Source organism: Python bivittatus, unplaced genomic scaffold (assembly GCF_059951505.1).
Source record: "Python bivittatus isolate LINGU-HERP-01145 unplaced genomic scaffold, Pbiv_v1 ctg000330_np1212, whole genome shotgun sequence".
Lineage (NCBI taxonomy): Eukaryota > Metazoa > Chordata > Lepidosauria > Squamata > Pythonidae > Python > Python bivittatus.
The window spans coordinates 43,429,159-43,449,564 of NW_028277058.1; the positions used below are offsets into that span (position 1 = coordinate 43,429,159).

General features: G+C 37.0%; 1 protein-coding gene across 1 annotated transcript; it reads left to right on the forward strand.

Annotated features, from left to right (window-relative positions):
* Positions 1-2,923: 2,923 nt before the first annotated feature.
* On the forward strand, positions 2,924-19,900 carry WASHC3 (WASH complex subunit 3). Its single transcript, XM_007419944.4, has 7 exons — positions 2,924-3,060; positions 4,956-5,054; positions 6,463-6,528; positions 6,881-6,994; positions 7,643-7,750; positions 12,115-12,179; positions 12,977-19,900. Exons 1-7 carry the CDS (start codon positions 3,010-3,012, stop codon positions 13,059-13,061), a joined length of 588 nt encoding a protein of 195 aa, XP_007420006.1. The 5' UTR covers positions 2,924-3,009; the 3' UTR covers positions 13,062-19,900.
* Positions 19,901-20,406: the final 506 nt, after the last annotated feature.

Here is a 20,406-nt window from a genome sequence, read left to right on the forward strand (position 1 = left end):
ATCTCTGTTTTAATTTAACCATTAGCTGATCTGTTATTCAGAGTTTTTGAAGTATGCTATCAAACGTCCTGGGACATTTCTCTTTGCACAGTATTTCACCTTTAAATCATTCTCTGAATATTTCTGTTTTTACAATTTTCCTACAGGTTAAAGCAGACAAAATAATGTCAAAGACTACAAAGTTTAGCATGTAATCCTCTTTACTATAGCATGGATTCATACATTCAGATCACTAGCACATTTTCTATATCAGGACCTCTAAAGTAAGTAGCTTAACAAGTCAATCTGAAACATGCAGGAATGAGAGGAAACTGAGTTTTTTAGTTCAAATAGCTGAAAGTGACCAGTATAATTTCCCTTGTATGTATATTTCCCAATCTAATATTGTTCATCTGTCATGTTTGGCAGACATTTATGGACAGATAACACCATCTTTTCTTCTAAATCATAAAACATTCTTCCGCCAAAAATATCAAATTAATTTTACCTATGTGAATCTAGTTTCTGATATTTGGAATATTTGTGCACTGCCTTTAACAATTTATGCTAGTTTTCAGAGGTCTGCCTATCTAAGCCCTTAGCATCCCTCATAGCCTGTCCTGACTCTCATTTCTACTGAGAGTATGAGTAGATACCAAGAGTTTAAAATAAAAAATGTTTTATTTTTGTCAAATTAATTTTAGGGGTTTTTTTTTTGAAAAACCTCAAAAACCTTTTCATTTCATTGGCTTTTGTAATACAATGTTTTATCTTTGTGATTTTTTATATCAAATTTACTAATATTTTTCTTAATATTTTCTTAATTTTCCAAATTAAACTGTGCAAGAAACTTCCCTTCTTACAAACCGAATTTAGTTTAGTTATTCAGTTCCACTGACATGAGATGGTCTAGTCTGTGTCCAAAACTAGTCTCCAATTTATGTAACTATAGTTTACATGTATACAGATGAACACATGAACTGATGCTTCTTTAAAAACTCTATGTTGATAACATTAACAGCCCTGCTGGATCAAGCCATCTTAATCCAACATTTTGTTTTCACTGTGGTGAATCAGATGATTCTGAAATGCTCACAGACAGTTGATGCAAATTTATCCACATCCCCCTAGTATTTGGGAGTGTAATAGAATTTTGTTGATAATGAAGCTCAAGCTCAGATACTTTGGTCACCTAATGCGAAGAGAGATCTCTTTGGAGAAGACCCTGATGCTGGGAAAGATTGAAGGCAAAAGGAGGACGGCAGAGGATGAGATGGTTAGATAGCATCACTGAAGCAATGAGCATGAAACTGAGCAAACTCAGGGAGGCAGTGAAGGACAGGAAGGCCTGGCGCAATATGGTTCATGGGGTCACGAAGAGCCGGACACGACTTAACGACTAAACAACAATAGAATTTGGGGGGTAGGTTTGAACTAGAGACCAGGATACACACTAAACAACAAGAAAACCTTGATTGGGAAAATTGCCCATTTATCCCTACATTGGCTGTCTGTTTTTTAACCAGTTACCAATCCATAAAAAGACAACCCTCTCAAACCATAGCTGCTAAGTTTATTCAAGAGCCTTTGATAAGAAATTTTGTCAGTGGCTTTTTGAAAATCCACATACACAGTGTGAATAGGGTAATCTCCAACTATGTGCCTGTTGACCTTTCCAGAAAGGTTGGTGAGACAGGATTTACCTTTGCAGAATGTATGCTGATTTTCCTTCAGTAAGACTTGTTCCTCTATGTGCAAAGAATGTTTTCTCTGATGACAGTTTCTACCAATTACCATTCATTCATGCATTCATGCATTTCCATTTGACTAAACTCCATGAATGTTACTCAGATGTTGTGGTTTGGTTTTAAGGCTCTGCGCTAGGAACTGTTTGGAAAAAAATAAAAGTTTGGGCCTTCCCCAAATCATTCAGATGGAAGTGACTGGAGCAGCCTTTGGCGTTATCCAGAGATATATGAAAATCTAAGCCAGTCTTCTACCAAACACACACACACCTGCACCCACCATTCCTGATTGCAGACCATTTCAAATTATTTCTCTATTCTTTGATTCTTTTAAAACCCTCACTATTTTAATACAGGATGAAATTGTTTTAGTAATATTTTGAAACTGCCAGATTTTTTAAGAGTGTTGACAAAGGAACTTTTATATCTGTTGTCAGCAGAAGTGGCCCAAGGCATTTCTCTACCTGATGTATTTCATTTTGTTTGATGAATTTCACTGGAAAAGATATCAGAGGTGATAATTACTCATAACAGGTGAAAAGTTAGAAAGAGGTTAATTGATTCAAGTCTGAACCTGCATAACAGATATGCATCCTGCAAAATATATACTGATGTGAGAATTAAAAAGAAATGCTCTGCTTTCTCTGCCTAATCTGTACATCAAGAAAATGTGTGGTTTTCTTTCTATTCCTTACTGTAACTTGAACTGGCATGGTTAAAATTTGCCATCCTTTTTTTTTTTAAGTCACCTAAAGAAATTTAATTAAAACTTAACTTAGGAAAAATGTTCAGAGTGGAAACATAGACATGAATATTATTTTTCATCTGTCAATCTACCAAGGGATATAGCTGGCTTGCCCAAAATTCACTTTGACGCTTTGCACACTGTAAAGAATTGTGCCGAAATTACAGTAGCATTAAATCGTCCCACCAACTGGATCTCGCATGATTTTCATTTTACGCTGACGGTTCTGAAGTTTTTCCCAGTCCGTCTCTTTTCTGGTACGGTTTGAGCGGAGAGCTACTGTCAATACCGTCAGAATTAATAGCGTAGTTCAAGGCTCATTTTGCAGAAGGTGCTGCGGGCTGGAATAGCGCATCAGGAAGCCTTGGCATCTAAAGAACCCATCTTTTGAGCGTCTGAACTACAATTCCCATGATGCCCCAATTTCTGCCCGGGCGCCGCGAGGGGGATGCTGGAACAGCTTCCCGTGAGAGAGGTCGCGAGGGATGGTTGCGGAAGAGCTTTGCGATCGTGGCCTCGGCGCTTTGAGAGGGCGCCGGGATGGACGAGGACGGGTTGCCTCTCGTAGGTTCGGGCATCGACCTGACCAAGGTACCGGCGGCTGACGTGGTCTTCCGCGTGAGATGAGCTCCTCCCGCCCGTCCCGAAAGGCCGGTGCGAGAGCCGCTCCTCCCAGCTGGCATCGGGTGGGCAAGAGGCGGATGCAGCCAGGGGTCCCTTCCCGCGGCACTCCGCTCCCGGGCGCTCGCTGCCTCGCGGCCCGGCTCCCCCATCCCGTAAAAAGGCGCCTTTCACAGCAGCCCCGCAAGAGTGAAAGGAAAACATGTCTGCTAAGGAAGGCAGAAGTAAAAGTTTCCGATGAGGCCAACGCCGTGGCAGCCTCGTAGGGGGGCTGAAGGCTGAAGGGAGGACAGCCAGAAAGAATTGTGGTGGTGGTGACTTGTTCCGGGTGATGGTGCCTTCACATAAGCCTGGGTAGTTCAGCTGCAATCTTATACCCAGGTACAGGAGAGGAAACCTCCCTGAGTCACTTCTGGGTGGATACGTGTAAATGCATTGATTTATTTGTTTACAGGGCTTATATGCCACTCCAGTTGTTTCTGATTCTGGGTGGTATATGTGCCTGGCATTTGTAAATCAGGTTGAAACAATACATTATTTAAGACATTATTTTAAAAACCATCATAAAATACAGTAGCGTTTATAGGATTATACTATAAATCCTATACACTGAGAACATTAATCAAAGAGCCCCGAGGAGAGGGAATAACATTAGAACCTTGCAGCCCCCACAGCTGCTGCAACAGGTCTTTGTGGCTTTCCTAAATTCCAGTAAGATTTGAATAGAAAGAAGCTTCCACATGAGCTGGACTCTAGTTCATATTGATTTGGTGTGTATTTTAGCCCAATACAAACAAACAGCAGGGTAAGGAAGGTTGATACAATGGGTAAACTTAAAAGAGGTTTAAACTCTTTTAAGGTGTTTTAAACTTAAGTTAAACTAAACATAGCCCAAATAATCTTCGCTGAGTGGACAAATCTCAAAAGTTTCCAAAACATTCACATTGAGAGGATCTTAGTGTTTGATGCTATGAAAGGAAAAAAAAACCCTAACATATATGGCAAGAAAAAAATTCTCTTTGATAAGGCATTCAATTTGATTGATTAAGCATCCCATAATAAATACCTGACTGATCTTTAAAACTGAGTTATTTGATAATGGTTTATCAAGTGGTTTATCACAAATGGTTTATCGCTTCTTTATCTTTATTGTAATGGTTGTTGGCCAATTTCTGTAGATAAGTCATGACATGGGAAAAATTATGGTATGTGTTTTTCTGCTTATATATTAAGCATTTCTCTTGCAAAGAATATGTTAGGCATCACAGATTCAGAGTCAATGACTGCTGTGGATTTTCACACGAACAAATTCCTTACATTTTTTCTCATTATTTACAAAAGTAATAAGGGATGTAGGATATGCTTCTTAGCCGAGTTCATTCCCTGACAGCAGTCTATAAAAACAGTATTGTGAAACTCTAATATACTTCCAAAATGTTTCCTGTGCCAATTTCAGGATCTGAGGTTTACAGTTTATATTTATTCAATGTCACTAATAAATAGCTTGGATTAAATCCAAGTTGAGCATTCATAACACTGCAGCTTCACTTTTATTTTTGTTCTTTAAACATTTTGACTGTCTCATCCTTGTGCTCTTCCATATTTGCATGTACAATTCTGGTAAAAGAATATGCTTATTCAATTGCTGCAAAACTGACAAACTACAAATTTGGTAGAAGATAAGGTTATACTTTTGTGCATCTTGGAACACTGCTTTGAAATAATAAATTATAACTCAACACTTGGCCAGTCTCAGAGTTTGAATGTAAATGTTTGGTATTTGCTTCATATTACAGAGATATGAAACAATGTTCAGTTGATCTCTCTTCCATGTTGTATTTTTTTCTGTGTTTTATATAATGCAGGTTCCAGCTATCCAACAAAAGAGGACAGTGGCATTTCTAAACCAATTCGTTGTTCACACAGTTCAATTCCTTAATCGATTTTCAACTGTTTGCGAAGAGGTAGTAGATGCCATACTGTAGCTTTCCAAAGCCAGTGTATATTTGCATTGCTCTATAATGCATGCTTATAGAGCTCTATAATACAGACATAATTTCATTGCTCAATCTCCACCATAAAGAGGTTAAAAAATGGGGAAGAAGAATAATCTGCCAGTGGAAAACATGAAAATGTCTCTGTATTCAAAGTTGGCTTGCTAGGCTTTGGCATGCAGTGCTTTGGGGCATATTTCTGGAAACTTGGTTTTCATCCTTTAGTTGGCTAAGTAATTATCAGTTTTCATCACCATTTCAATATCAGTCTTTCTGGAGAGACAGTACATTTTTATTTGTGGATGTGAAAAATAAATGGGAAAGTCAGAGTATCGGGAATTAATGTAAATTTATGGGGGATTTTTCTGTTAGGATTTTGTCATTCTTTTAATCTGTTAATACTTTGCAGTATTCAGTGATGTCTTGAGGTATTTGTGTCTCTGTAAACTCCAAATTGTCCAAGAGTATTATATTGCTTACCTGTATTTGTAATTAATTTTAAAAAATACTAAACCACCATATAGGATTTCCTCTAGAAGACTATTGGGATTGTTTATTAAAACCTGTTTGATAAATCAATGGAATCTTGACTAACAGTTTTTTAAAAGCACTTCCCAACTAATCTGTGCCTAACAACAAACTCTGGAACTGCTAATCATCATTGTGGCCATTTTCCTTTTGGCATTAGACTGGAGAAAAAAAAATCACAGTGGCCTTTAATGACAATGAATGCTAAGTTCTTTGTTTAATAGCATGTTTAGTAAATTTAATAGATTTATTTATTTATTTACATGTTTATGTTCTAAATTATCTTGCAGTCTTTGATTTCAGTTCTAGTGGGTGCAAGTGGCTATATAGGGTGCTTAGGGTTATCCTTTTCCAAAATGTACTGCAGTATCACTGTCTCTTTGAATTCACTATACTTCATACTTCAACTTCCATAATTCCCAGCCAGCTTAGGTCTTGGCTGAGTTGGCTGGGAATTAGGAAAATTGTATATCCAGCATATCTAGATAACACTGGATTGATCAATGCTGTTATATAGTACGTTCTAATAATCTGAAAGACATTATCTGTAACAGATTTAAGTATAGATACCTTCCGGGTTTCAGTGGAAAATAAAGAAACAAAATAGTGTGGACAAATTCTGCTCTGCGTCCTGAATGCCAAATAAAATTTCCAGGAAACAGAGCTTTGGTGCAGATACTTCTCTAAGGCTGTATATAATCTAATATACTTGAACAATGCTGACCTACTGTAAGGTTTATTATTCATTTCCTGATTAAATATTATTCATGTTCATTACTGGATGGAAAATGTGGAGGAGTTAAATGATACTGAGGAAATTGTTGAGTAATATTCTCTTCCTTATTCCCAGAAATTGTCAGCACTTTCCCTCCGTATTCAGCAAATTGAAACTATGCTCAATATTCTGGATGCAAAGGTTTGTTCCTGATATGCCTCTTTTTGCTGTGGTAGTTTGAACATTCTTAAATATATACTTTGTAGGGTACTGAGAGTAGATTTCATTTAGATTGTGTTTGTCTGCAAGCAAAAATGGGTATATATTATTTCAGTATGAAGGAAAGTAAAGGAAAACAGATGGGAAATAGATATATTCAGTAGTGCAAAATGGAGGTGAAGGTTTTGAGTGCATGTAAGGCCTGACGGTACTGGTGTCATATAACTGTAAATTCTGAAACATTGATAGAAATGTTTGTCAGATGCTGTGTAACCAGCACAAAGTTTGTATGCTCAATATTAAAATGTTGACCTGTGATGTGCCCCATCTTCAGTTATCTTCTGTGCCTGGCCTAGAAGATGAGATCTCAAACACCAGTGTTATGAATGGCTCTGTCTCACAAACATTGATAGATCCACAGACAACAAATGTATCGCCTAACCTGGAGGTAAATTAGCCTTGACTGCATTCAAAAGTCAAGATAAATCAGAATTATTTGAAAATAACCAAATCATTGGTGCAAGTTCTTTGTTTGCTCTTTCTGGTCTCAGGGACTAGTCAAACAATCCAGAACATTTCTATCCATCCTTTGTTTTGCTACCTTTTGTGTGAACTGGAAATTTAGGCTTGCTTCTCTTTAGATTCAAAGATGGTCTCCTTGGAGTCCAACTTGACTTTTGGTGACTTGTTAGACACATAAGTCCAACAGAGAAGTGGTTTGCCATTGCCTTCTTCTGGGATGCATCTTCAATTCCCCAGTGTTACCAACTGCCCTGGGATGCACCAAAATCCCATCTGGTCCAACCCTGCATAGCTTTTTGCAGTCAACTAAGGTTGACTAGATGTTGTTATCTAAGAAGTAACCATGGCTTATAATTCTGCAGTATCTGGAGAGAAATAGAATCCCTGATTCATAGGCATTGCTATTCAGGTTTGGGTAGCTGCTGCCTTGGCAGGAGGAGCCAAGCAGGAGCAATCAAATATCATGTAGAAGTTGCTGATAGAGCTCTAAATGAATTTAGCTTAATGTGATGTCAAAATATGGTAAAGTCTGCAGACATGTAAAGACTGATATGCACTGTTTGCTGTACTGCAGACCAGTGTACCTGAGTTGGGGCAACAGAGGACAGATGGAACTGGTGAAAATGTCACCACTGTAGCAAAGGATCCACGCTATGCCAGATACCTCAAAATGGTTCAAGTGGTAAGTCCCATTTATTTTACCAGGCTTTATCAGAAACACTCTGATTTCTATTCCCTAAAGCTTCCTATTAACTAAACTTCCTCTTTTGAGGTTAATTGTGAATGTAGGGTGAATTTGATGGGGTTTTAACATAGAAAGTGGTTTAGAAATTGATTTTGCAGTATATTGAGACAGTTTCCCTCTAGGTCTAGTTGTTCCAAAAGCACAATTATCTGTCATTGCTAGAAATATTATCTTTTCATTATGTGCCAAATATATATACTGTATGCACAGTCATGAACTATGCTGTCCTGCTTTAGTGTGTAAAGAAATCTCTCCAATGGTTTCTGTGATTGTTTTATTTATTTATTTATTTATTTATTTATTTATTTTTATTTATTTATTTATTAAATTTTTCAACAGCCCATCTCCCCCCAATGGTCCACAGCTGATGGAAACAGTGTTTATTTGTGATAGCCAACTTAAAGATCAGTTTAGCTTTTTGTATATGCCAGTGACTTTCCTGAAATGCATCTTTCCCCACTGTTGTTGACCTTTCCTTGCAATGTAAAATTGCAGGTTTTGATGTTTTAGAATACAGTTTAAGTATGAGAGGGACTTTCCCAGCCCCTGTATGAATTATATGGATTTTTAAAATACACCAGTGAATCCTTTTTCGGAGTCAGACCAGAAGAGAGGCCAGAACTGGCAGAATAGCTGGTGCTTTGTTTGTTTGCATTCATACCCACCACAATAAAAAAAAATGGTGGTTTACAAAATATTTTTTGAAAAAGACAACATTGCATTGAAGCTTCTTTAGCCCATTTACTGGTAATGCAAGTTAGTTAAACTAGTCCTGTAATTCTGCAAGCTATTCAAATAGAAACAGCTAAATGCAAATATACACACAGAGAAATTTTGAGTGATTGCTTCAGTGTAAAAATAATATGAAAATCACTCTTGCTTGGGTAGCCAAGCAAGCTGTCACCAGTGTGATGCTGTAATCATTTACCTGTCTTCAGTTGTGAAAGACCGTATCATTGCTTTGAGTCCACCAAAGAATGCTGTTGTTCTGAATTGCTATACAGAGGCATTAATAAGTTGGGTGAGATTCCATCAAGTTACCATGAGTCCTGACAAGGCAGAAATTCTGGAAATGTCTGTGGAAACACTGGAAATTGAGTAGTGCAGGATGGAATTCTGCTTCTCCTGGAAGAGTATACATATAATCTCCACTGTCCAATTTTGTCATTGTAGGCTCAGGTATCCTCAGTGATATCTAATGTCTTAGCCCAGAAGCTACAGCTGTTCCTAGGTGCAGATAGCTTAGCCGTTGTTACCTGTGCTCTGGAAACTATACATCTGGATTACTATAGTGTTCTATACTTAGAGCTGTCCTTAAAGACCATCCCAAACTACGGTTGATACAAAATGTTGTTGCCAGGTACCTATCAGAGATCATACAATACTAATCCTAAAGAACTGTGTTTCTTGCCTGTTATTTCTGTACCAAATGCAAGATGCTTGTAGTAAGATAGAAAGCAACGAACAACTTAGAACCAGGGTATGTGAAGGAATACCTCCCTAGTCTGCTCATCTGGGAGATCTTATCTCACCATAGATGAACTACATTTCTTGATAACTTGAGTTAAGGCTTTCTCTGATGACATATAAATGTGGAATGTCTCAAGTGCATCAGGAATAATTTTATTGACATGGTGATACATAGCTAAAACTGATTTGTTCCATTAGGTGTTGGTGAATGGCTAATGGCTACTATAGCAAATATCTGTAGTTTGTTGTTTTATGACATCTACCAATGGGAGTCATAAAGAAATAAATGTGTGCTTGCTTTTTTATACCCCCAGTTTAGGATAACTGAATTAGCTGACATTAGACCCCAGGTTGGTATTGATAGAAAGGATTGTTTATATGTGCATAATTAAAACATGCTTAATTACTTGATATTATAGATGTCTTATTTAACTATGTCAAGAAATCCTGTAAGGTTCCCCCCTTCCACCTCAAAAAGTTATGTTGACTTTATTATCAGATTAATAAGCCTGTTTCTTCATGGCTATTTCCAAGATGGTATAACTTGAGATATCTGTTTAACAACATATACTTCACTGGAGAATTCTGAAATAACAAATTTCCTAAAAGTTCTTTCCTTTTATAGTTTTGTGCAGAGTTTTCAGCTTCAGATTCTAGATGTGATTCTCTTCCCCAGTAAAAAAAATTGTATACTGTTTATTTAGTCTGATTTTTTAAGAAAAGTAACAGATTTTCCATTTGTAAGATATAGGAAATAAGTTCTGGATAACAGAGCACTGCCACCACCACAATTTAGTCTTTGTACTTCAGGTTACATTTTCCATATGGCAGATGGTGACTCCTAGTCATAAAAAATTTGCGTGCTAACAGTAATGACAGCTCGGTAGATTCCCACTCCTAAACTGTTCAGTTTAATTGTTTTTATTGGAGTTAGGTAGTTTTACATTAGAGCAAGAAGCTCCAAATACATATATGAAAGGAAAATATTAATCACCACATCAGCATGGCTCTTGCCCTGTTAGTCTTGACCACTCTCTTGCTTTCCTCAATGACAGTAGTACAGACACACTTCTCTGAACAGTAAGTTATTACTCCCTTCTTTTTAAAGTATTGTACTTACCTTGGCCCAAAGTACCTGGGTTCCATGCCAAAACCAACCACACTAAATTAACTACTGTTCATTTAGAAATCAAGGCCTCTTACATCCTTTTCAGACCTCCAGTAGACTTTGGAAATAAGAAATTGTCCTTTTTTTTTTTCTTTTTTTGACCTTTCACATGAATGATGTCAAAAGAATGTTCTCTTTGAACTTTGGCAGCAGAAACATGGGAGTAGCTTCTCTTGGAAAATCTCTAGCAGAGAAGTTTGACTTCATATTGCTCCCAGGTGTCCTACTGAAAAAATATGAAAGGAGAACGTTTAGTGGTTAATGGTCCACAAATGTTGAGAGAATTTGCAGTGGAAAAGGCCTTTTCCCTTCATATGCATAATTGGCTAAAGTATACCATTGTGAACAGTCAATATTAAAATCTGGATGTGCTGCTAGAATTCAGATAGGCCTTTCTGAGTTAAGCATCATTTTCTTAAGAAACTGTTAAGGAAAGCTAAATAAAAATAGTTTATCAAAAATTCCTTTCAGATAAAATATATACAAGATTGGTGAAGGCAATTGCTGAGACTAGTTGAACATTATATACTATCATTTATGTAGGTTATACCTTTCTGTTCAGCTGGTGGAGTTTACCCTAGCAACATGTAAATTTATGATTTAATGAGAAGCTGGAGTTTTTTCTACCACCTGCAGCTAGCCAACTGTATTGGAAAGGATAGTTCCACTACAGGTATCTGTCTCCTAGTACAGGTGCATTTCACCTATGGAACCCAATAAGATTATTCTATCATGTTACCTCTGTCTGGAATCTTGCTACTACTACCATTTTCTTACATAATCACATTGGCTCCAGTGGTGGCATGGCTTCTATTTTACTGTCACATCAGTTGAAAAATGAACTGTTTCTTAAAATAGTGCTTTTGCACCATGTTTCATGGTAAAATAAGCAATACTATTAATTTGCTGTAAATATGTCTTAGATAAATAAAAATTGCTTCTTAATGCTTGGGAACACAACTGGACTTTTGTATTCTGATATGCATTGTGCAGCTAGAATGATGGACTAAGTGACCCTTTCATCTGATCCAACCTGGTTGCTTTCATACCTTTAAGACTGTTCAAAAGGTTGAAATGTTGGTAGGATCTTGGGAGGAAATTAGCTCGAATTTTGGTCTGTTGTTGACTTATTTGCAGTGTGTCCATTTTGTATTTTCCTTGCTGCATTAGCTGTTTGTTTCCCTTGGCTTCACTTCTGTGATAATCTTGCCAAATTCCAGCTGTTTTTACAGTAATACTTAATTTTGGCCCACATCATGCACCAGATATAGGTAGTGCCTGAAAAGCAGTACTGAGCTTCTTGCATTTATTTTGGGGTTAAAAGAAAGTTTTACTTGAGTGTATCCTATATCTATCATACTGGGATTTTTCTTAATTAAAGGCAAGTCTGTCCTTGTTGATGATCCTGGAATAAACCATAATTGTTTAGAATTATGGCTGCCTTCCCTAACTGGTACCCTCCATCCTAGCTGCCATCAACCCCTGCAGCATAAGCACCAGGTTGGAGAAGGCTGCCTGTAAATCAATCAAAATAAAATTTGTCATCAGCAATCAAAGTAATTGTCCCCATTTGGAGGCTCTTCCTTAAAGTTTTTATTGGTTCTTATGTTTGGGCTAGACCTCTTATGTTCTGGGTTTCTCACAGTCTTTTTCTCCTCCATAGGGTGTTCCTGTTATGGCAATAAGAAACAAAATGATTTCGGAAGGACTAAACCCAGATCTTCTTGAGTAAGCAGCAATATCTGTTTTGCTTAAACATTATTAACATGGAACATAGATGGAGTTGATATTTGGATATATATTCCCAAGATTTATCCTGAGATAATATGGTCCTCAGCAGAACAAAAGTTGTACAGCCATGCCCAACTGGTTGAGAAATATTGTTTTGAATTATGTGGAAATAGGCATGGTAGTTTGAATTTATGAAGACTCCATGGAATGCTCAGTAAGCCTGACAAGAACTCTGTGAAATTAACCAGTGTTATCTCCTTATTGCAGAATGGTGAAGTCAACTGAAAGTTGACCTAAACTAAGCAAGATGTGAACTTAGAACTTTCCAACTTGCTTACTTAAGCCATTTCACAATACCACTTATCTAGCCTTCCTAGATTTTACATCCAGAGAGAAAACTTTTATATAATAATTTCCTCCACAGTATCCCCAACTCTCTATGACATACCTATAGTACAGACCATCTCTTGCCTACCTAGCATTTTATTGATTAATTTCATATAGCTGATGATTGTAGGTAGGTGGTGACCTGGTTCACGCAATATGCTTTGTTTGTTTAGCTTTAGCTGGGCTTCTGTTTTGAAACCCCTTCGTTGTCATGTGTAATTACATTTCTAATGTCATGTCATGTCATAAGTTAAGTATGACTTAACATACTGTATGAGCCCAGCTGTTATCCAATTTCTCAGGTCCAGAAGTCATTTTTGCAGCTACGTGAAGGTACTCTTCTAGGTTCTGAATGCCTAAAGACATAAAAGTTCACAGTGTTGAGATTTCTTGCCTTTCTGTTTCAGAACACCAGATGCTTCAGTGCCTGCATGGGGAGATGAGACAAATGCAGGAGAAAGTTCTGATAGTGAATCTTCATTTAGTGACTAATGTTGTGGGCCTCGGTGGGAGAATGTTTAACTTTTCCTTAAAAGCACTGTCTAGTCTGTCTCTGTTAAATGCTGATGTACAAACTTTAATATGATTTCCTGAATTTCTTGAGCCATATGAAGTATTCTTTAAAAGCAGCAGCTTTGCACAGTAGTATTTGCATCACCTTCTACAGAATTTAGAATGAAAGCCTAGTTAAGTGAAACTGTCACAGAGTGCTCTTATGTAACATGTGGTGACCTTAACTTGGGTAAATGTTGCTCTAAGGATATTCAGGGTGAAGCTGAAGATGGGAATAGACACATACCCTTTTTCCAACTAAATTCTGCCACCCTGCTCATTCTTTTGATAATTCATAATCTTGTAAATTACAAGGATTATTTTTATGTCCCTTCCTGGCAACTGTTCAGAATTCAGTGAATGCTGATCCGTTGTTTCCATGCTGCAGGAGAATTCAAAGCACCATATTCTGGCATTGGGTTAGGTACACACATTCTGTTTGTTCCATGGTCTAAGAGTTGAGAATGGGAATAGGAGTGACAGGAAGGAGGACAGAGGACAAGAGAATGGTGTCTGTTTGAAATGAACGGGCATCATTTTGTTCAGGGTAAGCTACTAGATGTTGTTATACAGCCCTTCATTTTTTTTCTTAGAGGATCCTGTTCCAGCCATTTGCAAATGTAAAGTTTGGATAATAGAATTGTATCACTCTTACCCTGTTTGGCAAAGCATATGTGGTCTCTCATTGATTTCTTGTTTAGAATTTTCTTCCTGAGCATTACAGTAAATTCAGTACATAAAAGAACAGTTATAAAAAATGAATAAATTCTGAACACAACTGGAAAGACAATTTCCTAACTTTGAATGTGATAACAAAGTAATTGTAAATTGAAGTGGTGGTGTAACTAAACAACCCACAATATTGCCTTGTTTTGAAAGGCAGATACAGAAATGCTGCCATTTACCCACCATTTGTTTCAAAACCTAGTAGTTTCCTTATAGAGAAACTTGGTAAGAAGAGAATAGAGAGGAGAGATAGCCTTCTAGATATTTTTTTTTTAAAGAAAAAAAATGCCAGACCCCTTCATGTGTTAAACAATGCATATATTTTCAGAGTTTGGTCAGTTTCATCAGTAATCTTAATCTGACTAAAGACCATTTCACATGATAGATTTTGAGTATTCTGTAAATGTGCATATATGAGCCACATTTCCACAAGGCGCTAAGCCAGAATTTGAGGAAATGCTAGCTTATTATTGAGAAGCAAACATACTTGATACACCCTGTCTCCAATATTTTGTTGTGCTCTGCTTCTCCCAGTGATAGAAAATGGTTTCAGTACTATAATTGTCTCTGAGCTGGAAGTCCTAATTAGTCATTAAAAGTATAGTCTGTAGTTTGAAATTGACTTACAATTCCTAGTTTGTTTGGGAGTCTGGTTGAAATCTATCCTTATTCTTACCACTGCTAATGCATTTCTGGTTACTGAAGCAACTTCTGTGAGCAAGAAAAACCAAGAATCAGCTGGTGTGCTGTAACATGCATATGAACAAAAATCCAAAATAGTTTATCATTTTTGTGTTAATGTGTCTTCACTGGAACATTTGAAAACAGCACATTACTATTGTTCCATTCCATCCGTCCTTATCAGAGGACTGCTGTTGGCTGTGGCTTTTTTACGTGCAGTAAAATAAATGGATTGAAGCGGCCCTCTTCCCACACCACCCGCCTGAGTTTCTTCAAGGTGTGCTAACATGTCCTGTATATAACAGAAGCCAAGATGGCCATTATGTAACAATATCCACATTCAAGGAATCTCTGAAGTATGGTCTTCTTGGTCAGCAGAACTGCAGTTGCGGCTGTGAACAAAACATCCAGACCATTCAGTCTTGGCTGGAAGTGCAACCTATTTCAGAAAAGATCAAGGCATCTTGTTTCAAGCAACAGATCTAAAAGTGTAACCTGGGGATAAGTTTATATAAACTAGTATTATTCTTTGAAGTAGTAAATACCTTCAAACTGATCAATTCTTTTTGCCATGCTGCCTAATACCATGCACATTATATCCTATAGCACCTGGAACATAACTTTGTATTATCTGAAAATAAGCATTTGTAATTAAAATTATGTTTTGTAATTTAAAATGGTGGTTCTATTGCTATACATAGATTTTGTTTGGAAATAGCAAGCAAATGACACTGGAAAATCATAATTTAATTCTCAATGCTTAATTCATTTGTTTCTATGTTACAATCATATTTGTTGTGTGTTACTTCTTTTACACTTTTAGAGAATCACCTTTAAAATGATTTACAGTGTAAATGTAACAAAACCTGTGTGTTTGTGTGTGTGTAATATATATCTTTTAAGAAAGTCTTAAGAAGTGAACCCCTCTGTTCAAAGAACAGTGATCAGAACTCATTTGGCCATTAAAATACAAAACTCAGGTTCGTAGCATGGATTTAGCATGTACAAAAGGTTGTAACAAGATAACCAGAATACTCTCTACAACAGAATTGTGGTATTCCAGAAAAATGTCTTATCTTTGCATAGTGGCCTATCTGATCTGTTAAAATGGAAGAAACTGGAGAAGAGATGAACTAAACTTTCTTGGGGGATCTTTGCCTAACACTTTTTAGACCAGGGGTTCTTAACTTTCTTGGGTCATGGGCCTCTTGGAAAATATGGTGAACCCTACATACCCTTTCTCAGAAAAAAATGAGTTTAAATGCATAAATTGCATTGATATAGATTGTATTACAAATTGTTCTCCAATAGTTATCAAATTATTTAAAAAATAATGAATAGGTAATATAGTAATATATGTGCTTCTTCATTAATACATTAAATCAAATTCTGGGAAGTGAAGTCCACACGTGTTAAAGTTGCCAAGGTTGAGAAACCCTGATCTATAGAATCCCAAACCACTGACAAAGGCCAAGTTCATGCTATATATTTGGTTAATGAATTATCCCATTTCGTAAGTTCACATAATCCTCTGAACTGTATGCTAACTAAATGGGATTGTGGTATGGGTTGTTGCTGAGTCACTTAAAAAAAAACACTAAGCTTAACGTGTTGCACAAATGCAGCCATGTGAACTTTAACAGACCTGGTTCAGTCTGTATATTACAACCCTGCAGCCAAAAAACAAGCCTACAGAAATTCGTACAGAAATCCAAGTTTAAAAAAATCTCTGTTGGATACTGTAGTGGGTTTCCTAACTGAAACTGGAAAGCCTGATTATTATAAAGAGGAAAGTTTTCCTGTTGAAAATAGCATAAGAGTGAATGCCTTGGTAATTATACCAGGTTACCCCAGGCACTTATAAAATGTCCTGTAAAATAAATAACTTTCTTTGCCTGAAAAAAGAGCTAGCTGAGAATTAAAGCAATGTATAACCCACCATGATGGTCTGGAGAAGGCCTGCTGGTATAATTTGTGTGTCTTTGCTCTTTACAAAGCAGTTTCTTGCCAGCAGTGGAAGGAAGGAACGTAAACCCAGGTGTCCTGGATTTCATCAGAACTACCCCACTACCTTCAAACATGCCAATCTTTGCTTTGTTTCTTTTATGAAGAAGTGGAGGGTAGAAGATCCTTTTTGTTTATTGTACTTATTATCTACCCAATAGCCAAAGTTTTCTGGAATTGCTTAAAAACAAACATACATACATACATACATACATACATATAATAATTCATAATAAAGATTGGCTGAGTAGGATGAAGCATTTCCCCACTATTCAAGAACAAAGCATGAAGGACAATGTGAATAGAATCATCCACTTGCAAATTATCACATCATGAAGGGAAGAAATAACCTTTCTGCCAGCTCCTTAAATAGAAATAAAAATCCTGGATACTACTGACCTAAAATATTTTTCAGTGCATTAACTTACGTCATTGTTTTAGTACATTATTTAAAACAATTACATTGCACTATTCTAACCTAATTTGGGGACTGAAATGATTTAAAAAGCAAAAATAATACCAGTCTGGCCATATCTTCATTCAAGCTATAACAGGCCAAGATAAATGGAAAGTGGAGATTTTTTTTTTCCTTCCACTTTTTTTCCTTTCAGCCAAATAAGTTCATTAATTATAAAGATATTGGGAAGTCATCAGATTGCTTAAACTGCTTAGATCAAGGTTGGCACTGAATATTAGCATCTTTCATGGACCCTTTGAATTGTTCAATGAAAGATCAGATGGGATTTTTTTTTTTTAACCAGCATTATGAACTATTGAAAAAGTTTTTCCCCAACTGTTGGAATGAGATTGGATGGATTTATATGAAGTTTTAAAAATAAAAGATGTTAAGCATATTTTCCCCCAAATATCATGGATTACTTGAGCTACACTGGAATACTTATGTAAAGCTGCAACAATTGGCCCAATTTATAAGGAATATATTTTACACTCTAACAAAATTTATGGGAGCTTTAACTGTTCATCCCAGCTCAAACTGGTAAATTTCATGTAGAGCCAGAGATTCTTTGTCATTTTAACATGTAGAGTTTTATAAGGAATATTCAAAACATTTGAACATTTAACATTCAAAATATAGTCTGAGCGGATTTTTTCCCAATTTGAAACCTAAAAGTGTGAATGGTGAATGACATCCCTATTATTTTGCAGTAATTCCTTTACAGAATGTTTGTTATAAATATGCCAGCAGTGTAACAGCTGCATTTGAGAAATCTGTTGGACTTGTTCACCAACAAATTTTGGAATTTGGTTGTGACAAAAATATTAAAACTGATGTAGTAACCTCTAATCATATGGCAGAGCTCAGGTTGTAAAATTCAGAATTAATTCAAGCATTTGGTACCTGAGGAGCAAATCCAAATGGCTGGCCAACGAATCAATCCACACTGTAGTTGATTAGGTATTTAGTTGTACATATACAGTATACATGCATATGCAAGTTCCCTTTAATGTTGAAAGGGATACATTATAAAAGGTGACTGACTCTGTATTTGATTAAACATCCTTGGAGGAAAACAGGGAAATTGTGCTACATTCTGGAGCCACGGTGAAAAGGTCCTGATTGTCACTTGTACAAGCACAATTTGTTCAGGAAGGCGATTCCTGTTTCTTCCCCAAATGCATTTTTGATAAGGACAACACTGGTAATCAAAATGTGTCTGTTATTGCTTGATTTGTTAGTTCCTCCTGCATCTCAGAGGAACTAGGAAGTGCTAACATTTGTGGAACACTTCATGAGGACTTGCATCCAATTTGATGAAACACTTACCACATTGATGGATAAGTGGAACTATGAACAGAGGCCCAATGGACAATCAAGACAGATTACATAAGAGGAGCCTCAGCAAAATTTAGGAAAAAGCTCTCCATATTCATAATGTAAGAGACATAGCTGCCTTCTACCACCTGATGGCCTCAGCTATGCTGGCTAGGAAGCCCGGGAGTGAAACAATATGTGTAGAGGTCTCAGTTTGTGGAAGTTTATTTTAAAAGCAGATATGAGGAAGCTATGAACTTCCAAATTACTGAACTAAAACTCCAAGTTGTCCTATGAGGAGGATTGTGGGAAGTTGTAGTTTAGTGATTTTGAGGGCTATAGGTTCTCCATCCTGGAAGAACAGATTGATTTCTGGCACAGTAATCAAGGTAAACTAGATTCCATTTAAGCATTACCCCCCCCCCAAAAAAAATCACTCCAAAATAAGGATAAAAAGAGATGTTAAATTTGTTGGGGTTGTGAAATGTTAGTTCAAAAACCCTGAGGAGGAGAGAGGATTCATTCCTACCTCATGGAGAGCCATGAGGAGAAGAGAGGGAAAATGAGGGAAACAGGAAAAAAGGCGGGCTCCAGGCCCCGCCCACACAAAGCAGCAAACCTAGGCCGCAGCGGAGCCCCCCTCCCTTTTTATACACTGACATAACAGGTGAAAATTAATCAATTCCTTTGATTCAACCACGGGATAGTTAAGACTGGATTCAGCCACCAGCTAATTTTCTGAGTTGTATTAGGGAGCATTTGCAGTCAGTCTTCCCAAAGAGGAAGATGGTTATTTCACTTGTCCTGTGAAGGATGTGCTTATCAGGAGAAAAGAACAAGAAGCAATCGAAAGGCCCAGATAATGTCTCTCAGACTGTCCTTTTGGCAGTGAACTCAGAACATTAAAACCCAACATTTTACTCAAGCAGGTAATGTGTAACTAGTTTAACTAGTCTTATCTTGAATACTTTGTCTAGGATTGTTGCTTTCTTGTGTTTTTCTTGCATTCCACTTTTCACAGCGAATTTCTGAAAACCTTATCCAAGTGCAGAGTTGCACTGTTGCATGGCTATTTCCTGTATTTCCAGAATGTTCACAAGGTTTGTTAAATTCTATTTTGCTGGATAGAATGGTCTGAAGTGCCTTCCTTCCTATTTTTTCCTAGAGCTTTGCTAAGAAATCCCTGATGGAAGGGTTACAAATGGCCTAGCTGGACAGATTACAATGTGGCAGGAAATTCACCATGACTTCTAGCAGCCCATCAAAATTTTATTTTACTGGAGAACTCCTGAAAGAAGGGGTGCATCAGTGAGGTTTACATTATCAGTATCACTCCTTTCAACTCATAACAGGGTGACCCTTTAGGCCTCTTCTCTTTGATGGCGTCTAGACTAGGCATGGTTCAAATATAATACAGTATGCCTTCCCGTATACAGGTCTGCCGTTTGCAGAATAGGACCCATGACATATATGAGCTAAAAAGTGACATAATATAAATGTTTTAAAAAAAGCTCAACATCAAGTAGGAAAGAAAACCAGAAGATAAATGCACAGGCAAGTATATAACTGTGACCAGAATTGGGCTCTTACTCAAGTGACAAGACTGATCCAGAAGCTAATAGAGCAGGGGACAACCAAAAAGGTTTGTCAGGAACATAAGGGGATGCTTTTTTAAAAAATTTCTTTTATATATATATATATATATATATATATATATATATATATATATATTTCAATGTCATGGTCATAAGAGGGTAACTGCAGGAGGAAAGCCATCTCTTGTTGAAATTTAGGTGATTCTAAATAATCTGCTACATCAGAAACAGGCCAAAGCACTACTGTGAGAGAACATCTGCTCCCACTCCAAATTATTTTCACTCATCCTGTTCTCCAACACACTTTCTTAGGTTGAGAAACACTGCATAAGAGGTTTGCTTTCTCAACTGTGCTTTTTCTCCAGCTCTTCCTTATATGACTTCAGATGCAGTAGACTGGGTTTCATTATTCCCACAACAGACTGGGTGGAGTTAATTTAACACTCTACATGACTGGGTCAGCCTGGGGCTAAGTTTAACCTCCCTGGAGTTGGCTGACTGGGTC

Excerpts from the sequence above, each read along its gene's own strand:
- WASHC3 (XM_007419944.4), top strand. The coding sequence starts at position 3,010 with ATGGACGAGGACGGGTTGCCTCTCGTAGGTTCGGGCATCGACCTGACC. Across the intron at positions 6,995-7,642 it reads ATGTATCGCCTAACCTGGAG|ACCAGTGTACCTGAGTTGGG; the intron begins GTAAATTAGCCT and ends GCTGTACTGCAG. Across the intron at positions 12,180-12,976 it reads CTAAACCCAGATCTTCTTGA|AACACCAGATGCTTCAGTGC; the intron begins GTAAGCAGCAAT and ends TTTCTGTTTCAG.